The sequence below is a fragment of the Cupressus sempervirens genome, chromosome 7 (assembly GCF_028749045.1).
Source record: "Cupressus sempervirens isolate cs-2001-9-10 chromosome 7, ASM2874904v1, whole genome shotgun sequence".
Classification (NCBI taxonomy): domain Eukaryota; kingdom Viridiplantae; phylum Streptophyta; class Pinopsida; order Cupressales; family Cupressaceae; genus Cupressus; species Cupressus sempervirens.
Window position 1 is genome coordinate 535869570 of NC_143124.1, and position 24156 is coordinate 535893725.

Genomic DNA, 24156 nt, shown 5'->3' on the forward strand with positions numbered 1-24156 from the left:
TGCAAAGGTCAAGTATCAGTTGAAGATAAGTGCATTCAATCATCGACTAACCACATAAGGCATTCTTACAATCAGTGAGAGTTTAGTGGCCCAATTTTGTTCAAGTCAAGTTAGTAAACATTCACAATTACTTTCATTCAAGTTGTTGAAGATAATAACTTTGGTCAGATTCATGATAATCAATAGCACGATTTATATATGTATGTATATATGTATACCAGTAAGTATACTGATACACGCAGACTTACATAGTTATATCTCTGGGAATAATATTGATCTCATTGAAATTGATTGTCATTTGTATCAGATTGTGACATCTCATGAATCCAAGTATCTATCTGCACATGCAGATTCTATCTCTGATAATTGTCATTTTATTGTCTTCACATTCTAATCAAGCAAGCAATGATCAAATGCTTGACTAAATGCAATCAGATCGAAGTCTGATTATTCTTCATTTCAGATTGGTGACATGTCATAAATATTGGTTAAGTACTAACTATTACTAATCCTGATTAGGGATCAGACTTAGTATAAGACCTGCTTCAATATCCCCATAGCCTTATGAAGAGCATGGAAATCTGCCATGGAAAATCCTCAACTATCTTACTCTTTAGTCATAAGAGCACTCCAACTGAGTGTAGATAACATCTGTCGAGTGACATCAAAGTGCTCAACCACTATGTCTAGCCTCTTGTCATGAACCTTGAGTTGTCTAATCAAGCGATGAGGAGTCTGAAATTGATAGTTCTCAAGCATGTGTACTACCTCTGAATCTGCGCTATGGTAGAATACTATGTCGGAATCATGTACATCGTTGTAAGGAGTATCCAGTATGCATTCATTAATGCATGTATCCTCGTTTATAGTACTACAAGTTTGTACCTCTGAGACCACCTCCTTTGTCAATGATGAAACTGTTGTCACCACACTATGCTCACTCTCATCAGCTCCCCATATGTTTGCACATTCAACTGAATCGCGATCTTGGGATTCAATGCCATTATGAGTACACACTACTCTGATTTCCAGGGTATTATCTAAGAAATTAGACTCATCATAACATGAAGTCTCATCACCCGATGCCTCCGAAATACCTATGTCTGGATTGCTCTCTTGTGTAAACTTACCAAAATAATCCTGACCCTCTGTATTACTTGTTCCATCCAAATCAACACTGGCCTCTTCTTCTATTGGAAGAAATAAAGAACTAATGGATGATTCCTTTTGTTTCCTTGCATCATCTATCTGATTATGGCATTCTTTGACTCTTTGGAGATGTTGTCTTGCTTGGGCAGCAAGTATCTTTGCTTGCGTAGCTCTATCTAACCAATATTTATTCAACCTTTGACAATGTTTTATATCATCTACTCCAAAGTTCACAAAATCAGGCTTATGATGACTTGTACCATGTGTACTCTCAAATATAGAATATAAATCATTGTTATCTTCTTGACCAAAGGATGCCACATCTTGAGGTAACAAAGTTGTGTCACTGCTGTTATGAACTTCAGAATTATTATGATGTGTTCTATTTACATTATCATAGAAAGTCTCATGGCCACCACTTGCATATGGGCCTTCATGACTATTCCCGAGTGAAAGAGTTACCATATTACAAGAAGTAGGGTGTAAGCTATCGCTGCCCCAAATCAGAGTTGTGGGAGCCTCCTCCATGCTTCCATTTCAATCATCAAACAACACCCCATCTTGATTCTTCACATGCTTAGATAGAAGTGGCTCAAAGAAGTCTTTAACTTAGCTTTTATGAGATTCAAAATTAGTGCATACTAAACTTGTCATCCCATTCTTAAGTTGAATACCATCATCAACATCATTACCTCCATTTGAAATATATGTTACCTCATGATTTGAACTGCTATTGCAAATTTCAGAATAGGCCTCACACCTTGGTGTCACATTTTCAACATCTCTAATGGTTTGTCCCCCGATTGTAATCTCTTCCAATTTGTGACCAATGGCTTCTTTATTATCATTTAATATTTTTTTCTCTTTTTGCTGCTGAAAGGAGCTTGTAGATACCCAGTTATCATCTACTTTAGGTACATCCATAAATTCTATAAAGGAAAGGAGGTTGCATATCTCCTTAGGAAGAGAATAGTACTAATGGTAGCTTCTCATAACTGCAACATTGAATGTCTTGGCAAGAGGTATCTTACTTGTGCTTGTTAATGAAGATGAAACCTTAAAGCACCCATTTTAATTTCTAGCCATGGTATTGGCCTGTAACTAAACTGATTTCTTTTCCAACAGGCTGGCAAATTCTAGGCTCTGATACCACTAAAAGATCCCTGGTGGATCTCTTCCATTGATCTGCTGTAATTTTATATTTTTAAATTTGTTTTCCTTGTTTATTAAAATTTTCTTGCAGAGCCAGACAAAAGTTGCAGAAGGGTTTGATTGTTTTATATTTTTGATGATTTTTCAATAACTAATAACAGAAGTACAATAACATGAATCAGTTCTGAGAATGTATTCCAAATACATTTAAAGCAAAGTCGCTTCAAGCAGATTTTTTTGAATATATGCCTAATATGTAACCAGATGAAGATTTACAATAATATCCAGATGATTACAACCAAGAATAAAGCCAACCTGAAGGCGTGAAGGTGAAATATGAGCCTAGAAGGAAGCTACGACCAACATCCAACTCTCAAATACTGTACGTCGAAAAGTAGATGGCTGCCAAGCGCGGCTGTATAGCTGCAAAGTGCCCACACGTAGGTAAAATACCCAAACCCTAGCTAAAACTTTGAATCAGTACTGCATTCCCTAGTAAAAACAATGCGGAATCTCCGAGATGCTTTTGACTGCAAGATAGACCACTGTTTTTGGGGCTACGTCCCAAACAGGCAAAGCAAGTGGGTTTGGCATCCCAAATGCTGAAAGCTCAATCAGAGCCCAAAACACAAATCCAAGATGTAATATGTCAATAATGCCTTCGAACTTTTTCTTTACCTCCTTATAACCCACCAAACTTAGCTTGGACCTTAAAAGTGTCTCCATGTGGCGTTAGGTTATAAAATAATATATTTCTCATTTTTAAAGTGGTCAAGTATCCAAAAAATGACCATTTTCCCAATAGAAAGAAATCAATTCACCGAATTGCTCTAAGTCAAAAGAGAAATATTTAGAAAAGTTCAAGACCTTTCCAATGACCTATTACACCAGGGATATTCACCGAAATGAGGCCAAAAAACCCTTTATTACTCCAAAATGGCTATAACTTAGCCGTATTTAAATTATTAAAATGCTAACTTAGGAGAATATTTAAATATATTAAAATATTTCCCAAATAGTGAACTGATAGCCAAAACACCTCTACAAGGTGAAATTGAACTTGTCACCTCCTGTGACTGATGTCGGATAATCTGAAATAACTGACAGTCTCATCCCTCAAAATTAGGGATACTCCTAAAAAATAGGAACATCGCCAAATCTCCCAAAATTGAAACCATAGAATGATCGCATAGAGACTGAAGAATGTAACCCATCTCCACCTCGTAAAATGTCGGAAATTCCTCCTACAATTAAGGAATTGCTCTCAACTGCTCTCTTATCGTCTGAAACTCCAGATCCGAACACTGTGTTTCCTAATTGAGCCCCTAAACACCAATGCCAGCCTACAAGACTAATGATAGGCCAACTCTATCGTCTCTGATGTCCACTCGAGAAAGGGGACATGACAGGACATTACACTAGACTTGGCCAGGGCGAAGAATTGCATTAGATTTGGAGATTAGGGTTGTACATTGGATTATACATTGTTGCTCAATTCCTATTAAGGCCAAAATTTTAAAATTTTGGGAGTATTATTTTTTTTAATAAAAAAATGACTCAATCTATTTGTTATTTTATTTGAATAATTAAATTTATTTTTTAAAGTAATTTTAATTATTTAATTAACTCCCCTTGCTTATACTGTCAAAATGAGCCCACTCCCAATAATTTTTTTGAAAAACTCTCGAAATTAGGTCATGTTGCTCAAAATTTTATAATTCCTATCCAAAATGTTTTTAATGCTGAAAAAATGAGCTCTCACAACTTAAATGTGGTTTATAATGTTCAAAAAGGGAGCGGGCACAACTAAAGAAAGGTTGTGGATGCCTAAATATTAAGCACACAAAACTTGCAATTGGTTATTAGTGCCCCGGATATTAAGCAAAGAAAACTAGTTCTTTATGAATGCTCAAATCGAGCACTCAAAACCATTAAAGTTATGAATGCTCAAATAATGAGGGTTCTAACTCACTTCAAGAATTGGTTATATTTGCCCTAAAACAGGATGGATGCAATCTTTGTAGGAAATGTGTGAGAACAAGTATGTTGAAAGAAATGTGGAGTCACAGCTAGGGTACCAACAAATTGCTTGACCTAAATGCTTCAAATAGATTTTGATTAAAAAATGAATTGTGAAGCTCACATGAAGCACATGAACCGCTCGATATAATGTCACAAAGTGAAATTGAAACATGGTTGAGTTTTCTGATTGTATTGCTTGAAAAGACATCATTATAGGGCATCATATATTATAGAACATACACAATAAATTTGTTATAAAGAACTTCACAATTTTGAAGCACACTTGAAAATAAATGTTTTGGAGTATACACAGTGCCACATGAGTGTCAAGTTTTGAAAGAGACAATAGTACACACCAAAGCATATATGGATCAGAATGTAATGTCCCCTTTTTGGGACATTAGAAAAGTTAAAGACATTATATATAATATTAAAATTGACTTGGTGATCATGGACTCAAAATATAAAAGGTCAATTTAATATTATAAAGTGGGCTAAAAAGGACAAGGAGAGATAAGATGAAAAGCTAGGAGGAGAGTCAAAGAACCATAGTTGTGAGGATAAAAGGAGAAGAGACTCTTTCATTTGGTAGGCTTGATTTATGATTCAGATTTCAATTCTCTCTTGCAAGAGTTATTCAGGAAAGCTTCAACTTTCAGCTAGTGTGAGGACATAGCCACTCGTACCGGCTGATAGTGGATGAAAATCCATTGTCCATGGAGATGTCACTTTAGGTGTCTCATATGTGCTTACAGGTTCTTCTCTTAATGTTCCAATCCGACTATAAAACTATGTTTATGATTGGATTCTGAAAGCTGGTTATTGTATTGCTGTTGTATAATTCAATAACGTGTTTTTAAGGATGTTTTATGAGTGTTTACTAGTTTTATATTGTTAGTTTCTAATGCATTTCCATTTTCTTGAATCTTGAATATTATTTTGAAAGGAACGGGTTTATATCTATTGGAGAATGTACTAATTTCTATTGCTATTTCGTAATAGATCTACCTTTGTTTTAGTTCTGAATATATTTTTGAAAGGAAAAATCAGGTCAATATCTGTTTGGGATATTTCAGTGGTATCAAAGCTAAAGGTCTTGTTAGCCTGTGAGTTTTAATAACAGTGGAGTGTATAACTGTTTGGGTAGAATTTTGGGAATGATCACATGAAAATATATTAAGATATTGTTTTCAAAAGAGGTTACTTAAATGTAACTGATTGCATTAAGGACACAAACCCTTGATAGCAAGTGGAAGAGCTGGACATAGCCCTAGCTGATTTTAGGAGAATCATCTTGGGAAGAAATTGTTAAAATACCTATCACGTACATCTGGATAGTGACTGCAACAGGTACAACCTAGTGAAGTTGATTTGCATTATGTAAGTTCATTGTGAGTTCAATTGGCACCCGTAGCAATTGGAAACATCTATGTGGGCGTTCTGATATACACCATAGAGGCATTTGCTAAAGACGGGAGCATAGCAATTAGTGTTGTGTCGGGTTAGAGCCCCGTGACCTTAAGCAGTGCGAGCAGTGGCATTGGTAAGGCAGGACTCCCATGTCATAATCAGACATGTAGGAATGCAAGCAACCACTCGCACCAGATTTGTAGCAGCTAGGCCGAGCATATTGTAGGCAATGTGTGGTAGAATATAGAATGGTGACTAGATGTGGACGTGGAGCAAGCATATCAGCATAACCAGACCTCCATTACGACATCTACCATTGTTGAAAATGGGGATTCTTATAGTGGTATCGAACCGCATCCATTACATGTTCATGCAGAATTCCTAGAGTCATCACGCATTCAGGAATCCTTTCCTAGCTTAAGAGTGATTAAACTGGGAGGAGAATGGCAATTTTCTTTCAGAGCAATAATTCAAGAAGTCCGAGAAGTAATACTGGTTGGTAGCAGAGAAATGTGCACGTCTCAAAATTTACCATCCTGCAAATTAACAGGAGCGTTTTTGGAATTGATATGGCATTACGGGAATGATATTATCGCTATTAAATTCTTTGAGTTCATTGTTCTTGTAACAGAGGTATTGTCAGAATTAAAGACATTAGAGTATGACTATTTGGTCTTCCATGTGGAGATCATTTGGTGTTGAACATTTGATGAGAATCTTATTATGGTGAAATGCTGATGAGCCAATTTAATGTTTTAACGGGAGTTTTCAGTGAAAATGTAGATAGATGTAAAGACAAAATTCGATAGTGAAGCTGACTTTCTATTTGGAATATTCAGGAATGGCAACAGTTTGTTGAGACATGGGTTGTGAGACTATAATTTAGGAGAATTTGGAGACATCGAAACTCCTCCTATTTATAGCTGGATGTTATTATCTTCAAAGTTGGATATCATGAAGACCACAAGGAAGAGTTAGGTTTATAGGTGAACCTTCATGTTATGTTGAATGGGTAATACATTTTGGGCATTACATTGACTAGATGTTGTCGTTTTTGAGGAAGTTACAGGGAGAAAAGTAACATCTCTGCCGGGAAAGTAACCGATAAAGAAACTCATCAATGGTGTCTATAGTTGGTCGAGAATAACGGTGTTCTGTAGAATGACATGTCTCAAGTAAAGACTCATAAACATGTGAAGGGAATACATTTCACGAGTTCCACTTTAAAATGGACAGAGCATAAATTTTAATACAAGTTTTGATACACACTTGCGATTTCAGTAGATTTTATGCATTTTTACAAATGAACATTCTTTGCCCTCTATTTGGAAGCATTAAGCTAAAGAATTTCTACTTGCCATAACGACTATGCAGAAGGATAGATGAACGAAGTGTTGAACGATATTCCCAATGGATGAAGTCATTATTAGTGTAAGAGTATCATAAACAAAATGATGTGAAGGAAATAATTAAAACTTGAGATATTGTTGCTGTGTTAGATATATGGGAATACAGTTGTTTAAAAATGTAGCAAAAAGGTGATTGTGAATGACACAGATGTTGTGTTGCTTGTGAAAGAAAATAGATAAGAAGTTCTGATAAGATAATCTGGAACTATATGTCCATTGAGGTTGTACGTGTTCATGACAATGGTCTTATGATTTGAAACAGGCATATTGATAACAAAAGTTATAGTGCTTGATATAGGTGGGGAAACACATCAAAGAAACTCTATTGAAATACTACTCACTTCAGGCAGCATGTTGAATCATCAACATAATGAAGGTGCAGATAGAACACTTGAAAAGCATGATTCTGCTGTAGTGGCAATCTCGTCTGTTATTTCTGCACGGCCTAAAACAAGAGTAGCCAATAGAAGTACAACTGCCAGTGGAACCACAGTTGGAAGGCAGTCTGAGGGTATGATGAGTTCAAAACCAAGTCCATTATAGAGCAGCTTGGAATTTACAACCAAAGCATCTATTGATTCTTCTGACACCGAGACACTTATTGGAAATACAATTAGGAGAAGTACCTCTGATGTTGATGAGAGAACAAAGGTCTTGCAACAACAGGAGTTGGCATCCACCCAAATTAAGTCTGATTCTATAAAAAATGGAATCTGCTCTTCTATCTCAATGCCAAATCCAAGAGAAAGTGTTTTGCTACAGACAAAGAATCAAAATGAGTATGATGCTCAGATGGATTCTATGTGGGCACCAACTAGGATTGCAAAGTCATTAACCAAACATGAGCCAAAATTGCAGGGTGCACATGGATTGCTGGCAAGAGAGAATTTGTCAAATATTTCAATTTCATCGGCAGCCACAAACGTCACAGATGCATTTACTCACAAAGATGGCAGAAGTTTGTAGCAATGTGATGATGGTGATAAAGTAGGGAAGATCGGAAAAGAAAAGCATCAACTATCACAACTTCCTAAGTGTTCAATGATAAAGGAATCAGTTCCTTTTCAGCCACCAATGTCAGATTATTCAAATGAATTTCTCTTGCAATATGTCTCTATGAGTAATTACAAAAGGGATAAAAGGCAACTCAATAGGCAACCCTTCATGGGTTATAGCAATCTGAAGAAAGAGTTGAATATTTTGGACCGTGGGTGCCCCAATCAGCAGATATAAGAACATAAATACTCAACATTTACAAAAAGTATCAAAAACTTCCTACCCAAGTTTAGAATGACTTATCGTTCAGTGATTATATGAATTTTCACCCAAAGCGGCAAAAAAAGATTGATATGGCGAAAATAAAGTATTTGGAATTGGCTTAGGATCTCTTTGCAAAAGACCAGTGCAAAATGTGTATGAAGAATTTCTAGCAGACTAAAATCATTGAATAGAGGGTTTTGAAAAAGAAGAACAATCAACTACCATTGATTTGTAGCCTTCTCGCAATTATGTAGATGTTACACAAGGTGCAAGTTTTTATGTTGGTGATTTGGAGGTTAGCTTTGACAAGTAGGTTGATGAGGTCGGTTGCACATGAGGTAATAGAAGAGTGGAATCTTTGTATGATGAACTATATATTTTTGATACCCATGACATGAATTTAAAGGAACAATCTAAGATGACACTGCAAGACAATGAATTGCTTCAACATGACAATAATGAAATGCATACCTTAAAGAACCAGCTGAAGGTTATTGAAGACATGGTTTTGGAATCTTTGGTACGTTATGACAACACTCAAAAGATGGTTGAGGATCTGTATAGGAAGGTTCAAAAGGGAGTGGAAGGAGACTGGCTAGTTGCTGATTTGCAAGTGATCAAAACAACTCTCAAAACTATGAAATTAGATTATTTATGTTTGCTGTCCAACAAGGATTATATTCTTAAGGTTGCTGAAGTACATATTGATCAATCGAATAAAGGAAGAAACGAGATTATGAAGCTCAATAGAGAGCTTTAGTGTACTCATGAGGCATTAGATGATGCTTGGATTTCTCTTCAGGAAGTAGAAAATTAGATTATGATCACGAATCACTCTTGGGAGCATGAGGGTAAAGAGAGGCAAGAGTTTTTCCAAGAAGTAATTGATGAACTTGATAGCATTCAACAAACATATGACTTGGATAGCTGCTCCAAATGATCAAGTACCAAAACTTCAGATCACATTCAGTCCTTTGTTTGAAGTAGATGCGGATTGGACTTCCGATAATCCCCTTTTTGTGATAAACGAGGGAACTCCTTTTGATTTCCATCAAGAGGATGATTTTTATTTCAGAATATTGGATCGTGGTACAACTCCTAGTAGTGAATCTTGGTCATAGGATGGTAGTGGTGAATTGACTACTGTTGCTTGTCATTGAATCAGTGCAAATATGGTTCCCAATTTCAATTTGTATAGGAGTTGGATGGATTTCCTACATCCCTTGACTAGATCTTGGTGGAGTATTGATGAGAGTTATGTTTCAATCATAGCAAATGGCTTTACAACTTCATACTTATAGCACCTGTGTACTTGGGGGTTCTCTAGACTTATGACAAAGGTATGGTTTTTGATGTGCCCATGATTTTAGTTTCAGCTTTTGAGCAGCTCATATCTTTCATCATCTATTTAGGTCGGGTCGTCACCATCTATTGGGTTATACATAGACCCTTGATACATTTCTTCCTCATCATATCAGATGGTCATGGCAACAAGGTTTGGGATCTAGGTGTTGACAATATGTATCTATGGCTTAGTGAGGATTTTGTTATAGTTCTACTCAGTTTGAGACTAGATGCGAGGACAATCAGAGTTGTATAGTCTACAGGTGCAACGGTATTTCATAGATTCATATGGGATCCAGGGATCCGGTTGATGGAAGGGTTGCAGAGTGACATCTTGCTTTGCAGTGTGACTGGATTTGTTTTTAGTTTAGGTTGCAGAGCTACTTGCAGATTCGTATGGGATCTTGGTACTAATTGCTTGAGGACAACTGATTTCAAGGAGGGGAGATTCGTAATGTCCCCTTTTTGGAAAATTAGAAAAGTTAAAGACATTATATATAATATTAAAACTGACTTGGAGAACATGGACTCAAAATATAAAAGGTCAATTTAATATTATAAAGTGGGCTAAAATGGACAAAGAAGATAAGGCAAAAAGCTAGAAGGGGAGTCGAAGAGTCACAACTATGAGAATAAAAGGATAAGAGACTCTTTCATTTGGCATGCTTGATTTATAATTCGGATTTCAGTTCTCTCTTGCGAGAGTTATTCAGGAAAGCTTCAATTTTCAGCTAGTGTGAGGACGTAGCCTCTCGCACTGGCATATAGTGGATGCAAACCATTGTCCGTGGAGACGTCACTTTAAGTGTCTCATGCACTTATAGGTTCTTCTTTTAGTGTTCCAATCTGACTGTAAAATTGTGTTTAAGATTGGATTCTAAATGCTGGTTATTTTATTGCTATTGTATAATGCAATAACATGTTTTAAGGAAGTTTTATGAGAGTTTAGTGGTTTTATATTGTTAGTTTGTAAGGCATTTCCATATGCTTGAATCCTGAATATTATTTTGAAAGGAATGGGTTTATATCTATTGGGGAACTTACTAGTTTCTATTGCTGTTTTGTAATACATCTGCCTTTCTTTTAGTTCTGAATATATTTTTGAAAGGAAAAATTGGGTTAGGGATATTTGACACAACACACAGATACAACACTTACAAAAAAAACCAGAGGCAAAGCAATTACATGTTAAGCACGGGGAGTTGGAAGCCCAATTTCAGGCTCTTGCAATTGATTCTGGTGATCACGAGCTACTGACTGATGTTGAAGCTTATCCTGAGGCTGCTAGTACTAATGATAGTGACATTTTTTGTGCTTCTAATTTGCAACAGTAGAATGGTGCTGATTTGTTTGATAGCTTTTGATGATGTTTGATTAGTGACGACTGATTATTAATGTTGATATTATTGTTTTTGAGCTGAAACATTGACATGGTGGTTTATGTTTGCATTTTGTTATGCCATTTGGAATTTTGGACTAAAACATAAATATATGTGGTGGTGCATTTTGCTAAGTTGCATTTAAATTAGCATAGTAGTGCATGAACCTATTTGCTGCAGCATATATATGAAAGAAAAATTCTTGTATAGACAAACCCAAAATGCTCCCGAACCCAACCCTAAATTTTTTTGGACGAATTTTGAACCCAAATCGGTACGAAATTCAAACTGACAACTTAGATGAGGAACTCTCTTTGAGGATTACCTGTCTTAATTTCGTGGGAGTACAAGAAGAAGCAAGAAATTTCAAGCCCTGTTTACATCATTACTCTATATGCAAAGTAAGCCTATTTTGATTAGAAAACCCATATGTAGACAAAATTCTGATTCTGAGCAAGCTAGAGAATTTTCAATTATTTCCTATCTATATGTGATAAAAAAAGCTGGACCTTTTATAGGTTTATCTAAGGTGGATGTGTGCAACATAATCCAAATTAGCTTCTTTGATGCAACAGTATAGGGTGAATGATGCCTTTTAAACATATTCTATGAGAAGTTTAGATTGTCGTTTGCATATCTATATTCAAGTCGGTCAATATAGTGATCTTAGAGTAGGTCTCTCTTAGACGAAGAAAACATAACAGGTGTAAGAGATATATAGTTAATGATCTTCAACTTGAGAGTGTCTTATAAAAATGAAACACCATGGAATATGTAATAAAGACAAATGAGGGATTGATTGTTAATATTGCAATAAAATTAATCACATGGTACAGATGTATATTATTTATTCTAATATGATTGGGGTTTTGACACACCAATTCTTTTGCCTTGTGTATGGTATGTTTCCTTATAGTTGTAAAATATGTGTGTATGTATGCACTCAAAAAGGATTAAAAAGTACATAATTGTAAATGTATTTGATAGTAGGAGATAACAGATTAATAGGGCTGCAATTTAGAATGAAGTGGGGTTTAATTCTGAATATCTTCTGGTTTTACCTGTTCCTGATTTATTATGCAATACATAAATAAGTAAAGAATTGTGCACAGACCTGAAATATCATGTGGACATACAACCACTGTCTGAATGTTCATAATTCCTTGCAATTTGAGACTTTGAAGTTTAATAAAGGCTCTGTGAATTTGTAATTGATATAAATACCCAAGCTAGGGTGGGTTAGTCCAGTAGTTCTGTAAGTAGAATCAGTTGTACAAACCCCATCTTGGAAAAATCAGAAAAGGAATGAGGATAGGCATAGCTTGCAAGCTACAGAAAAACCAAAACAACAGGGGGAAAAAGGAAAAGAGACAGGAAACATAAAAAGGTGGAGAATAAACAAGATCCCAACAGATATCAATATATATGATGTGTACATGAGACATGATTTGCTAAATTCATGTATAAATGTAAGAAGGCGAGAGAAAGTGAAAAAAGGAAGCATAAATAAACGAGAGGATCGATATGAGCCAAAACTATGCTAACTTAACAGATTAAAGATATTTATTATTATCAATACTATATTAGTGATTATTTCTTCGATCACCTTTATTAAATAATATTTATTATATTCATAATGTATTTTTAAATTAATAATAGATCATATTATATTTATCCTTGTTTTTATTATATCTTGAATTTGATCTCTGAGATAGGAGACATCACATAAATGCTTAATTTGAATTCATTATTGGTTGCAAGACTATTTTATTTGTTTCTTTTGTTATTTTGCACACGAGCAATGATGTAAATTGTGGAAATTAAAGCCTAGTAAACTTTAGAAAGACAGTGAATACATTAAAACTGATCATGTGTACTCAAATAGTTACATGTAAAGTATAGTTGGAAGTTGGAACAGCCAGGGAATACTGCATATAATCAACAAATACACTGAGAGAAAGGAAGATGATCCTGTATTTGAATGGTACACAACTTCATAAAAGATTCTAACCTTGAGACATAACAAATCTGCATGACAAAAGTTTGACATTGTCAGCCTTTTAATTAAAACTCAAGTCAAGGAAAGTTTTAGAATTGTAGAAACATATATGTTGAAGACTTGGCACAAAAACTCTCCAGTCATCTCACAACTGTACAAGTAATCACCAATGGACCTGCCACATCTTAAAGTCTAGCGATTATAATATTGCTTAGCACATGGATAAATGGAGGTTGATCAGGTGCATATTTGATCTAAGATTGTGTTCTTGTTAAGGTTTTGATAAGAAATTGTATTTGTGGAAAATTGTTAAGCTTAGTATTGATACTGCCATTTTTCTTTGTGAGTGACACTGTACTTTTAAGGGTTCACTTTTTTTTTATTCTTCTATTGTGGTTTCATTGTTAGAATTATTAATATTTAATCTCTTTTTTCATACCTATTGTAAGCATTTGTAATATAGTTTACTTTGTTTAAGTGCAAGCTTTTCTTACCAAAAACCATGTTTGCAAGATGGAAAACTTTCAGGTCTTTTTCTCAAACTCTTAGACTTAAAAAGATAAGTTTAATTTCAGCTATGACTTATTTTCCTTTGCAAAACCCCATTGGCAATCTTGAAATGTATGAATAGATGTAAATATTGTTCATGAATTCAGGTTCAGGAATCATTATCCTTTCAGTCAGCATGAAGGAATACAAATGGGAAAGAGTTCGATTTTTACGTTTTATGTTCTGATTGTGCATGAACAGACATGGTCTGTGATAAATTAAAAAGATATAGTTTGGTAAATGAATTAAATTGCAATATCCATCATTACAATTTTTTATGCATCTCTTGATTGATGGTTATCCAGTCGTCCATCTACATTATATGTACAGAGCATGTGTGTTTCTTCTTAATGTATGAAATCATTTCATTTTATCGGATACATCTGCAATGCTTGTTTGAGATTAAATATCTTTGTTTTACCTTTGTGAAGCTCAAATATGAACTTCTATATGCACTTTTAACTGATATACCATTAAGTAGAGGTAGGAATCTTATAATGCATACGTTTCTGATCTAGGGTTGATTTTCAATACCTTACTATTTCTATTTGCAGGGTTGGTTGTTCTCATATGATCCATATTGGAAGCCACCACAGATGAAAGTATGTTCAAACTCCTATACCTGTTTTTCAAACCTACCATAATGAGAATATTGTTTGGAATGTTGATGGATATTATGTAACATAAGCACAACTTACATACTAGAGATTTTCTTCTTGGCTACCAAGCTTCAACTAAGTGAAATACATTGTAGAAAGCATAATCTATCAAATAAAATGTTGTTTGATGATTCCACTGTGAAATGACCCTCACTGTACGAGTTACTAGAGTAACAATACTGGAGTATGGCAATTCGTCAAATACTTGGCATGAAATATGATTAATCCATGATATGTCTAATTCACCCAGTTATAGAAGTAACTTGGATGCAATGGATAACAGTAACAATAAATTCAGGAAAGAAAATGATTTTATTGCAAGTGGTAATAGCAAATAACAAATAACTGAAATTATCAACTTAACAATTTTAGGAAAGAAACCTGGCAATTCGCCACTTCCATTAATCGCTATAGAATGTTGACACCGCCTTATTTAAGCAACTGAATTCCGATGCTGGTGACCCGAGATTATTATTTTCTTTTAGCTGCTTCTTATCCAGATTTCGGCAATCTGCTATATTAACTTATTTTGAAAGAAACGCGTCTGAACTATTGGGAGTCAAAACCGCTGTTGGCTAGGAATTTGAAGCCGATATGTAAGACCAACTGTACCTCCGCTTCCTATCAGACGAACTCGCAAATTCTCTACACCTTAATCCGTTTCCGCTAACTCCTTCTGTCTGCATCCCAGAATAATGCACCCGAAAAATAAATCGATGATCATATATGTTTCATCCTGCTGATGATGGTTATTTCCATGGATCGCATCCTGCTGAAAGATGCCCGGTTGTTGGACGTTAAGCCTGCGGAATGTCAGGGGGTCGAGCGAATAATGGAAACCAATATATATTCCTCCGCCCTCTATAATGTTGATTTTAGAACTCGGGAGGCACTTGTGAATAAACTGTACCCTTGGTCACTGCGTCTCCACTGACCAATATCTGAATATACTTCAAACTGCTGAATGAGATATGAGATATCCGCCCCAATCCTGGTTACTGGAAGAACAAGATAATTCAATACTGCAGCAATCTCCGTATGATGTTCCGGCCTTAGATCTGAAATTATGCCCTGATGGAATGTCTGTTGCGTTATCTCCAATTTGCAATAATTCGGGTGATATTCCACACCCTCAAAATTTCTTATCAATGGGAGTTTTCGTTCCCAAAGATAAATTGAGAATTTGCAGACTAAATGGCTACAAATCGCTCCAGCTAAAGAAGAAGTAGAATCCACAAAACCGCTTGTCCAAATGGGAGCCTTATGTCCTCTATTTATTCACTTCGCGGAGAAGTTTCTGGAAGTTTTCCGGAATCATCTTTTATGATGTACTTCAATTATTAAACTTTATAAAATTAAATAAATAACTTTATAAAATTAGAGTACAACCGTAATTTAATATTAGAACGAGTAGGCCCCACTTAATTATTATTCTTCGAGAGCAAAATTGTAATCATCGGAAGACAAAAATGACCCTCTTCCCATGATCATTTGCCTATGAGAGTCGATGATAGGCAAATTCCCTGTTAAAGTTATGTCGCTAAAAAGGGAACATGACAGTCCGCCCTTCCTGAAATTGCTTGCCCTTAAGCAATCTCAAAGCTGGATGCTGCAAAATTGTCTCATTTTCCCAAGTAGCATCTTCGACTGGTAGATCCTTCCATTTAACCAAATATTCTCTGATTACTCTTCTGCGGAGCTGTTTTTCTCTGCTTTCTAAAATGAATTCCGGCACTAGGATCAATTTCCCTTCATCATCCAAGGGAGGTAATACTGCAGAAGGTATCACATTCTGTCCCAATGCCCTTTTGAGGCGTGATACATGAAACACATTATATACCTTGCTGTCTGCTGGAAGCTCAAGCTCATAAGCCAATTCCCCTATCCGCCTGATGATCCTAAAAGGTCCATAATACCTGGGCTTAAGTTTCTCTGACCCACTCTTTTTGAGAGTAGATTGTCGAAATGGTTGAAGCATTAAGTAGACCATGTCACCTACCACAAAACTCCTCTCCGTCCTCTTTTGATCTGCATATTGCTTATACTGATTCTGTGCCCGAGCTATGTTATCCCGTAGAGAGCTAATAATGTCTTTACTTTCTTGCATCAACTTCCCGGCATGTGGAACCCGAACATCACCCATTAACAAGTCGATGAAACTCGGTGTATCATAGCCATATAATGCTCGGAAAAGTGTCATCTGGATAGACATGTGGAAAGTTGTGTTATAGCAGTACTCACACAAATAAATCCATCTTACCCAAGTCTTCTGCTGATCAGCCACGTAATTCCTCAAGTAACCTTCCACCCATTTGTTTACTATTTCTGTCTGTCCATCGGTTTGCGGATGATAACTGGTACTGGGTGTGAGCTCAGAGCCACATAATCGGAACACCTCTCGCCAAAAATGACTCAAAAATCTACTATCCCTGTCACTAACAACACTGCGGGGTATCCCATGTAACCTGAAAACCTCTCTGAAGAATACCTCGACTACCTGTACTGCAGTGTAAGTAGTGGTGATGGGAAAGAAATGGGCATATTTCGTTAGTCTATCTACCACCACATAAATGCAATCACGACCCTGAGCCTTGGGCAACCCGGTTATGAAATCCATGGATATACATTCCCACTTCTGACACGGAATGCGAAGTGGCTGTAGAAGTCCTGCTGGAAAGGTGTGTTCCTTTTTATTTTGTTGACAAACAGAACATTCACGAACATACTGCAAAACATCCTTCTTGAGTCCCTTCCATGTAAACCTTTCTCGCACCTGTCTATAAGTTTTAAAGTATCCGGGGTGACCAGCTATAGGTGAATCATGAAGAGCTCGCATAATAAACTGCTTCACCTTCGATCCTGGGACTAAAAATATCCTGTTCTTGTAAACAATCAACTCATCCACAAGTGTATACCTAGTATCAACAATTGTCCCGTCAACTATCCCAGATGCCCATGAGTCTCTAGCATATTCTGCAATAATCACATGCTTCCAATCCTCAGAGATCTCAATCATCGAACTAAGATGTGGTTTGCGTGACAAGGCATCCGCTACCACATTTTGCGTGCCCTCAACATAAGATATATCAAAGTCATATGCCTGTAACTTACTGACCCATTTCTGCTGTCTATCATTGAGATCCCTCTGCCCAAGGAAATGTCGTAAACTGTTGTGGTCAGTTTTTATGCAAAACTTGCCTCCTACTAAGTACTGCTTGAACTTAGCTAATGCATGCATGATAGCTAACATCTCCTTGTCGTAAATGCTGAATGTTTTTTCTGGCCCACGGAGTTTTCTGCTTTGATATGCAATTGGGTGTTTTTCCTGCATCAAAACAGCCCCAATACCATCTCCTGAAGCATCACACTGGAGTTCAAATGGCTTCGAGAAATCAGGCAATGCTAGTACCGGACTTGAAGTCATGATCTCCTTAAATCTGTCAAAACAAGCCTGTGCCTTTGATGTCCAAACGAAAGCTCCCTTTTTAAGAAAATCTGTCATAGGAGCCGCGTGTCGCAAATATCCGCAAACAAATCTGCGGTAGAAGCCACATAAACCAAGGAACCCTCTTAGCTGTGTCAGGTTCTCAGGAGTAGGCCACTCCATAATAGCACGAATCTTATCAAGATCCATCCGTACTCCTTCTTTACTGATAATATGTCCCAAGTATAATAGTTCGATCATGCCTAAGTCACATTTAGACTCTTTTGCATACAAGGACTCTGCTTGCAAGGTCTTCAGTATTGTCTCTAGATGCTCCATATGCTCATGCCATGTTCGGCTGTATACCAAGATATCATCAAAGAAAACTAATACAAACTTCCTCAATTGATGATGGAAAACCTTATTCATGGTAGATTGGAAAGTAGCTGGTGCATTGGTCAACCCGAATGGCATTACTACAAACTCAAAATGCCCGCAGTGACACCTGAATGCAGTCTTCTCAATGTCCTGTTCTCTGACTCTAATCTGGTGGTAACCTGATCTCAAATCAATCTTACTAAAGTAGCATGCCCCATGCAGTTCATCTATTAGCTCATCAATCCGTGGAATAGGATATCTATTCTTAATGGTTTTTTTATTCAGCATCCTGTAATCTATACACATCCGTAACGAACCATCTTTCTTCTTAACCAAGACTACTGAGGAAGCAAAAGGAGACTTACTAGGTCTGATGTGTCCCATTGCCAGGAGCTCCTTGATGGTTTTCTCTATTTCATCTTTGAGCCTCTTTGGATGTCTGTATGGAGTGATCATAACTAGTTTAGCACCTTCTTCTAATTCGATGATGTGCTCAATCCCTCTATCAGGTGGTGTACTAGGTGTAATATCACTAAATACCTTACTATATTTTTCCCTCAATGTTCGTATGTCAGGATGATACTCTGTCTTTTGTTGTTCCTCCTGTGTAGGCATGAGAGTACACATGGCTGCCCATTCAATTTCCTCATGTCTGACCAATCTTTCTAATCGTCTGAGAGAAATTGTTCGGATGTCGCTATTCCGGATAGCTCTCAACACATGCTGTTTCCCATCCACTTCAAACTTGATCTCCATGTCCTGGAGTCGAAAAGTGACCTCACCTAATAAACGTAACCATGTCATCCCCAAAACGATATCCAAGTCGCCCATATTGACCACATGGTAATCTGCCTTGAACTCATAATTGTTTAGGCGTAACGGCATGTCTTTAACCATCCTGTTACACTTAAGAGTGTAACCATCAGCAACCTGTACTCGAAGACCTTCATATTATTCTGTCTTAATACCACGGCGCTCGACCAATCGTGCATCGATGAAATTGTGTGTAGCTCCTGTATCGACCAATGTGATCACCTTCTGTCCTGCTAGGACACCACGTAATCTAAAAGATCCTTCCTGCTGAATGCTAGACAAACGCCCTTGCTGTAAATGTAATTCAGTTTCTTCTTTTTGTTCTGAATTTCCTGTCTCTTCCTCAGACTCTGAACCACTGTGTTCATCTTCTTTTGCTGCACTGTTTGAATCTGATCCTTCGTAATATGCCCACATAACCCTATTGGCTTTTCCTTTAGGTCTCAAAGGACAATCATGATCCCTATTATATGGACCTTTGCAATAGAAGCACAATTTCTTCCTGCGCAAGTCATTTAATGCTTCGGTATCCAGGGCTGTAGTAGATTTTCCTTTGGTTTCAATGCTCTTCCCTTTATTCTTATCAAACTTCTTATTATCTCTGAAAAAAGTAGTACTCTTGGAAGAGAACTTGCTAGAAGGTGCTGTAAGCTCCATACTCCGTGCTTTCCTCATGGCTTCCTGCAGTGTTGGTGGATCAAATGCCTTAATCCATCCCTTGAGAGGTTTAGACAATCCTTCTGTAAATAAGATAACTAACCTCCTTTCCGACACATTTGGTACCATGACTGACAATCTTTGAAATTCACTAATATAATCCTCTAAATTGCCAGACTGTCTTAACTGTGCAAGGTCACGAAAGAAAATTTCTGGATCCTTCTTATCAAAACGTTCAACCAATCTATCCAGAAAGTCCTGGTACGATGTTACCTGATTGTGCTGCAAAGTAACCATTCCATGTGACCACCAATCATGAGCTGCACCTTCCAGATGCAAGGTGGCATACCTGATGGCATCTATTTCAGACATAGGCCTTAATGCTAGGAAGGTGTCTAACTTATGAATCCAGGCTTGTGCTGTCATCTGACCACTACCATCGAAAAATGGTAAAGTGAGTTTGCTAACAGCTCGCTGTAACTCACTGTCATATCCTCCTCTAGGCCTCCTATTCTGGCGGCTACTCCTCATATGTTCTCTCCTTTGGTTTAAATAGTGATCAAAGTTCAATAGTTCACGCACATGCGGTGGTAATGCCTGCCATTCTGCAGTAGCAGCCCTAAGATCATCCTGGAAATCATCCGGTACATCATCTTCTCCCATCTCCTGAGTCTCTTCCCTCAGGAAAGTGGGACGAGTAGGCCTATTTGCTGTCCATGATCTGCGCCTAGGTGCACCCTGTGATCCTGCCACACTTCTATTATCATGATCAGATGTGCCTCTTCCTTGTTCTTGAATCCTTGGCTGAACGACTCTTTCCATTATGGTAGTCAAGACCTGTAATGACTGGGCTATTTCTTGCTGTCCGGTAGTCATGATTCTGTAAAACTCTCTGGTTTCATCATCATCGATTTTGGGAAATCTGGGTGGACTCTGTGATTGTCTTTCACCCATATCTGTGTCCTTAAGCATTGTTCTCCTGCGAATATAGTACTTGGAAAATGGTTGCATAAAATATTTCTACTCGACAGGATGGTAGGAAAACTGCTCTGATACCACTGAAATGACCCTCACTGTATGAGTTACTAGAGTAACAATACTGGAGTATGGCAATTCGTCAAATACTTGGCATGAAATATGATTAATCCATGATATGTCTAATTCACCCAGTTATAGAAGTAACTTTGATGCAATGGATAACAGTAACAATAAATTCAGGAAAGAAAATGATTTTATTGCAAGTGGTAATAGCAAATAACAAATAACTGAAATTATCAACTTAACAATTTTAGGAAAGAAACCTGGCAATTCGCCACTTCCATTAATCGCTATAGAATGTTGATACCGCCTTATTTAAGCAACTGAATTCCGATGCTGGTGACCCGAGATTATTATTTCTTTTTAGCTGCTTCTTATCCAGATTTCGGCAATCTGCTATATTAACTTATTTTGAAAGAAACGCGTCTGAACTATTGGGAGTCAAAACCGCTGTTGGCTAGGAATTTGAAGCCGATATGTGAGACCAACTGTACCTCTGCTTCCTATCAGACGAACTCGCAAATTCTCTACACCTTAATCCGTTTCCGCTAACTCCTTCTGTCTGCATCCCGGAATAATGCACCCGAAAAATAAATCGATGATCATATATGTTTCATCCTGCTGATGATGGTTATTTCCATGGATCGCATCCTGCTGAAAGATGCCCGGTTGTTGGACGTTAAGCCTGCGGAATGTCAGGGGGTCAAGCGAATAATGGAAACCAATATATATTCCTCCGCCCTCTATAATGTTGATTTTAGAACTCGGGAGGCACTTGTGAATAAACTGTACCCTTGGTCACTGTGTCTCCACTGACCAATATCTGAATATACTTCAAACTGCCGAATGAGATATGAGATATCCGCCCCAATCCTGGTTACTGGAAGAACAAGATAATTCAATACTGCAGCAATCTTCGTATGATGTTCCGGCCTTAGATCTGAAATTATGCCCTGATGGAATGTCTGTTGCGTTATCTCCAATTTGCAATAATTCGGGTGATATTCCACACCCTCAAAATTGCTTATCAATGGGAGTTTTCGTTCCCAAAGATAAATTGAGAATTTGCAGACCAAATGGCTACAAATCGCTCCAGCTGAAGAAGAAGTAGAATCCACAAAACCGCTTGTCCAAATGGGAGCCTTATGTCCTCTATTTATTCACTTCGCTGAGAAGTTTCTGGAAGTTTTCCGGAATCATCCTTTATGATTTACTTCAATTATTAAACTTTATAAAATTAAATAAATAACTTTATAAAATTAGAGTACAACTGTAATTTAATATTAGAACGAGTAGGCCCCACTTACTTAATTATTATTCTTCGAGAGCAAAATTGTAATCATCGGAAGACAAAAATGACCCTCTTCCCATGATCATTTGCCTATGAGATTCGATGATAGGCAAATTCCCTGTTAAAGTTATGTCGCTAAAAAGGGAACATGACACACTGTTAATTTTCACATAAAATAACCACACACACACTAAGGAAATATCCATCTATCCAAAGTGGCTACACATTATAGTTTTACATTAAAACCTTATGCGTGTTGAAAACTGGAAAGGAGTTGAGAGCAATTTAAATTATGATTAACAAAGTCTCCGTGGTTGGTTTACACGATAGTGTATTGTAATGAGCCCTGCTGGCTCACTCCAACTCTCTGCTATAGAAGTCATTGTTTTGTTTTGAAGTTTTATATTTTTCTGTCTTATCTCAAATTTTTTTTTGCTTTTTGTTTTTTCAGAATATGAAAAATGTAACAAATCATTGAAATTGGAAATGCAATCTCTTCTAAATTTATTTATACAAGGCAATGATAGCAACTTAATACAATGCACATACTTCAATTCAATTACAAAAATCCTGGTAGTGCTGATAAGTAACGTGGGCCTCCAATAATGAAAGGCAGTGATCATAGTTTGGTTCCAATGAAGATTTGGACCTCTCAGCACTAGCAGCAGGACATAGGTCTGGGAATGGAAACACAAACCCTAAATGCACCCCTAGTGCCTCTAAATTACTGGCCTCAGCCCTGAATTATCTAACACTGCTCCTCAATGGTTGAACACAGACTTACTCGCAAAGATTATATGCAAAATTTAAAGCCAATATTCCATGCTAATGTCTCTGTTTATCCCAGAACTCGCAGCCACTCCTTGACAAATTCTCAATAAGAAATAATCCCCGGCCAACACAAATGATCCTCAGCAGTAAAAGTCATTCTTAGATCCTAACACCAGCTAGCAAATGCAGCTGCTATAATCTTCTGTATTTTTCATTTCTGTATGAGAGCAGCATAATAAGATTTATGTTAATGAAAATAAAAAGGCTCAAGTTTTGTGCATGTTTTTCCTTCATTCTACACTTTTTAAATTGAGTTATTCACTGTAAAAAATGCAAACTATATTAAATCTGTAGCACTTAAATGAAATACCTATAGTTGGCTTCATACCTTTTCATTGGAAGCTCTTTCTTAAGAGTACACATGCTGTTTGAAATTCAGGATATTGAATCAGAGATTTCCTTGTTTTAGCGCACTGTAAAGTTGGAGCTATTGATCTATTTCTTTACTGGAATGTGTTAGTCTGTTTGCGTTTACTTATTTGAAAAGGAACAGTAAATTTTGACCCTGCAGATGTTTCATTACTCACTCTAATAGTGCCTTCTGATATTACTAATCATAATTTTTGGAGTGATTGACATGTAGTAGAATATATCTCGTCTTAAAATGAATTTATGCAATTTGATCATACCCTGCTTCATGTTCTCCTTCCTACTGCAGAATTAGTTTTTGTTCTTCTCTTTCTGCCAAATCTTTATTTCTAGCTGTCCATGGAAGGGGGGTCAGGCTTCAAAGCGTTTCAGGAATCACCAATAGGTGAATCATTACTATTGAACATAAACCAACAAGTTGATCATGAATAAGGGTGACAACCCAAACACAACTATGGTCATTAATACACCTTTGGCGTGGAATCATTAAACAGAAACCAATTATTAGCATTGGCTTGCATCAATTGGCATCCCATAGGCAGACTTCGCAAATTTTTAAGTCTTAAAAAGAGTAGAATAGACTACATTTTGCACTTGTGTATAAATTAGAGTGGGCTAGTAACAAGAGGTGGTCCTTATAGTTTATTGAATTTTTCTCCATCTAAAATGATGACCATATTATTGCACATAATCTTTACATGTGTTGTCCATCTCTTATAACATGATAGTTTATTGTGATGGAAAAAAGTAACAACATTTAAAAAATTTTATTTTTCTCTTTTTCTTTTAAAATGCCGATCTTACAAATTTAATAAATTTTATACAATGCCGTTTTTTCATCACACTAGTGTTGGATTTTCTTGAAAAGCCATAAAGATATTGCATGATATGTACATTTGATAATATTCTTACATTGCCATCTTGTCATCTTGTCATTGCACTAGTACTGAAATTTAACCATTTTTTTGTTGTACCTATGAATTTAACACATTGTAATAACCCCAACCGGTTATAACTTTGTGA

The 24156-nt window shown here is 36.7% G+C and overlaps 1 protein-coding gene across 3 annotated transcripts in view; it reads left to right on the top strand.

Moving 5' to 3' along the window:
- The window catches only part of LOC149547872 (alpha-N-acetylglucosaminidase-like), a 289389-nt gene that overhangs the window by 187723 nt on the left and 77510 nt on the right, over positions 1–24156 (top strand). For all 3 annotated transcript variants that reach the window (XM_089791923.1, XM_089791922.1, XM_089791921.1), the window contains exon 11: positions 14228–14275. In XM_089791923.1, the coding sequence (XP_089648049.1) occupies positions 14228–14275 (48 nt within the window). The remainder of the gene's footprint in view (positions 1–14227; positions 14276–24156) is intronic.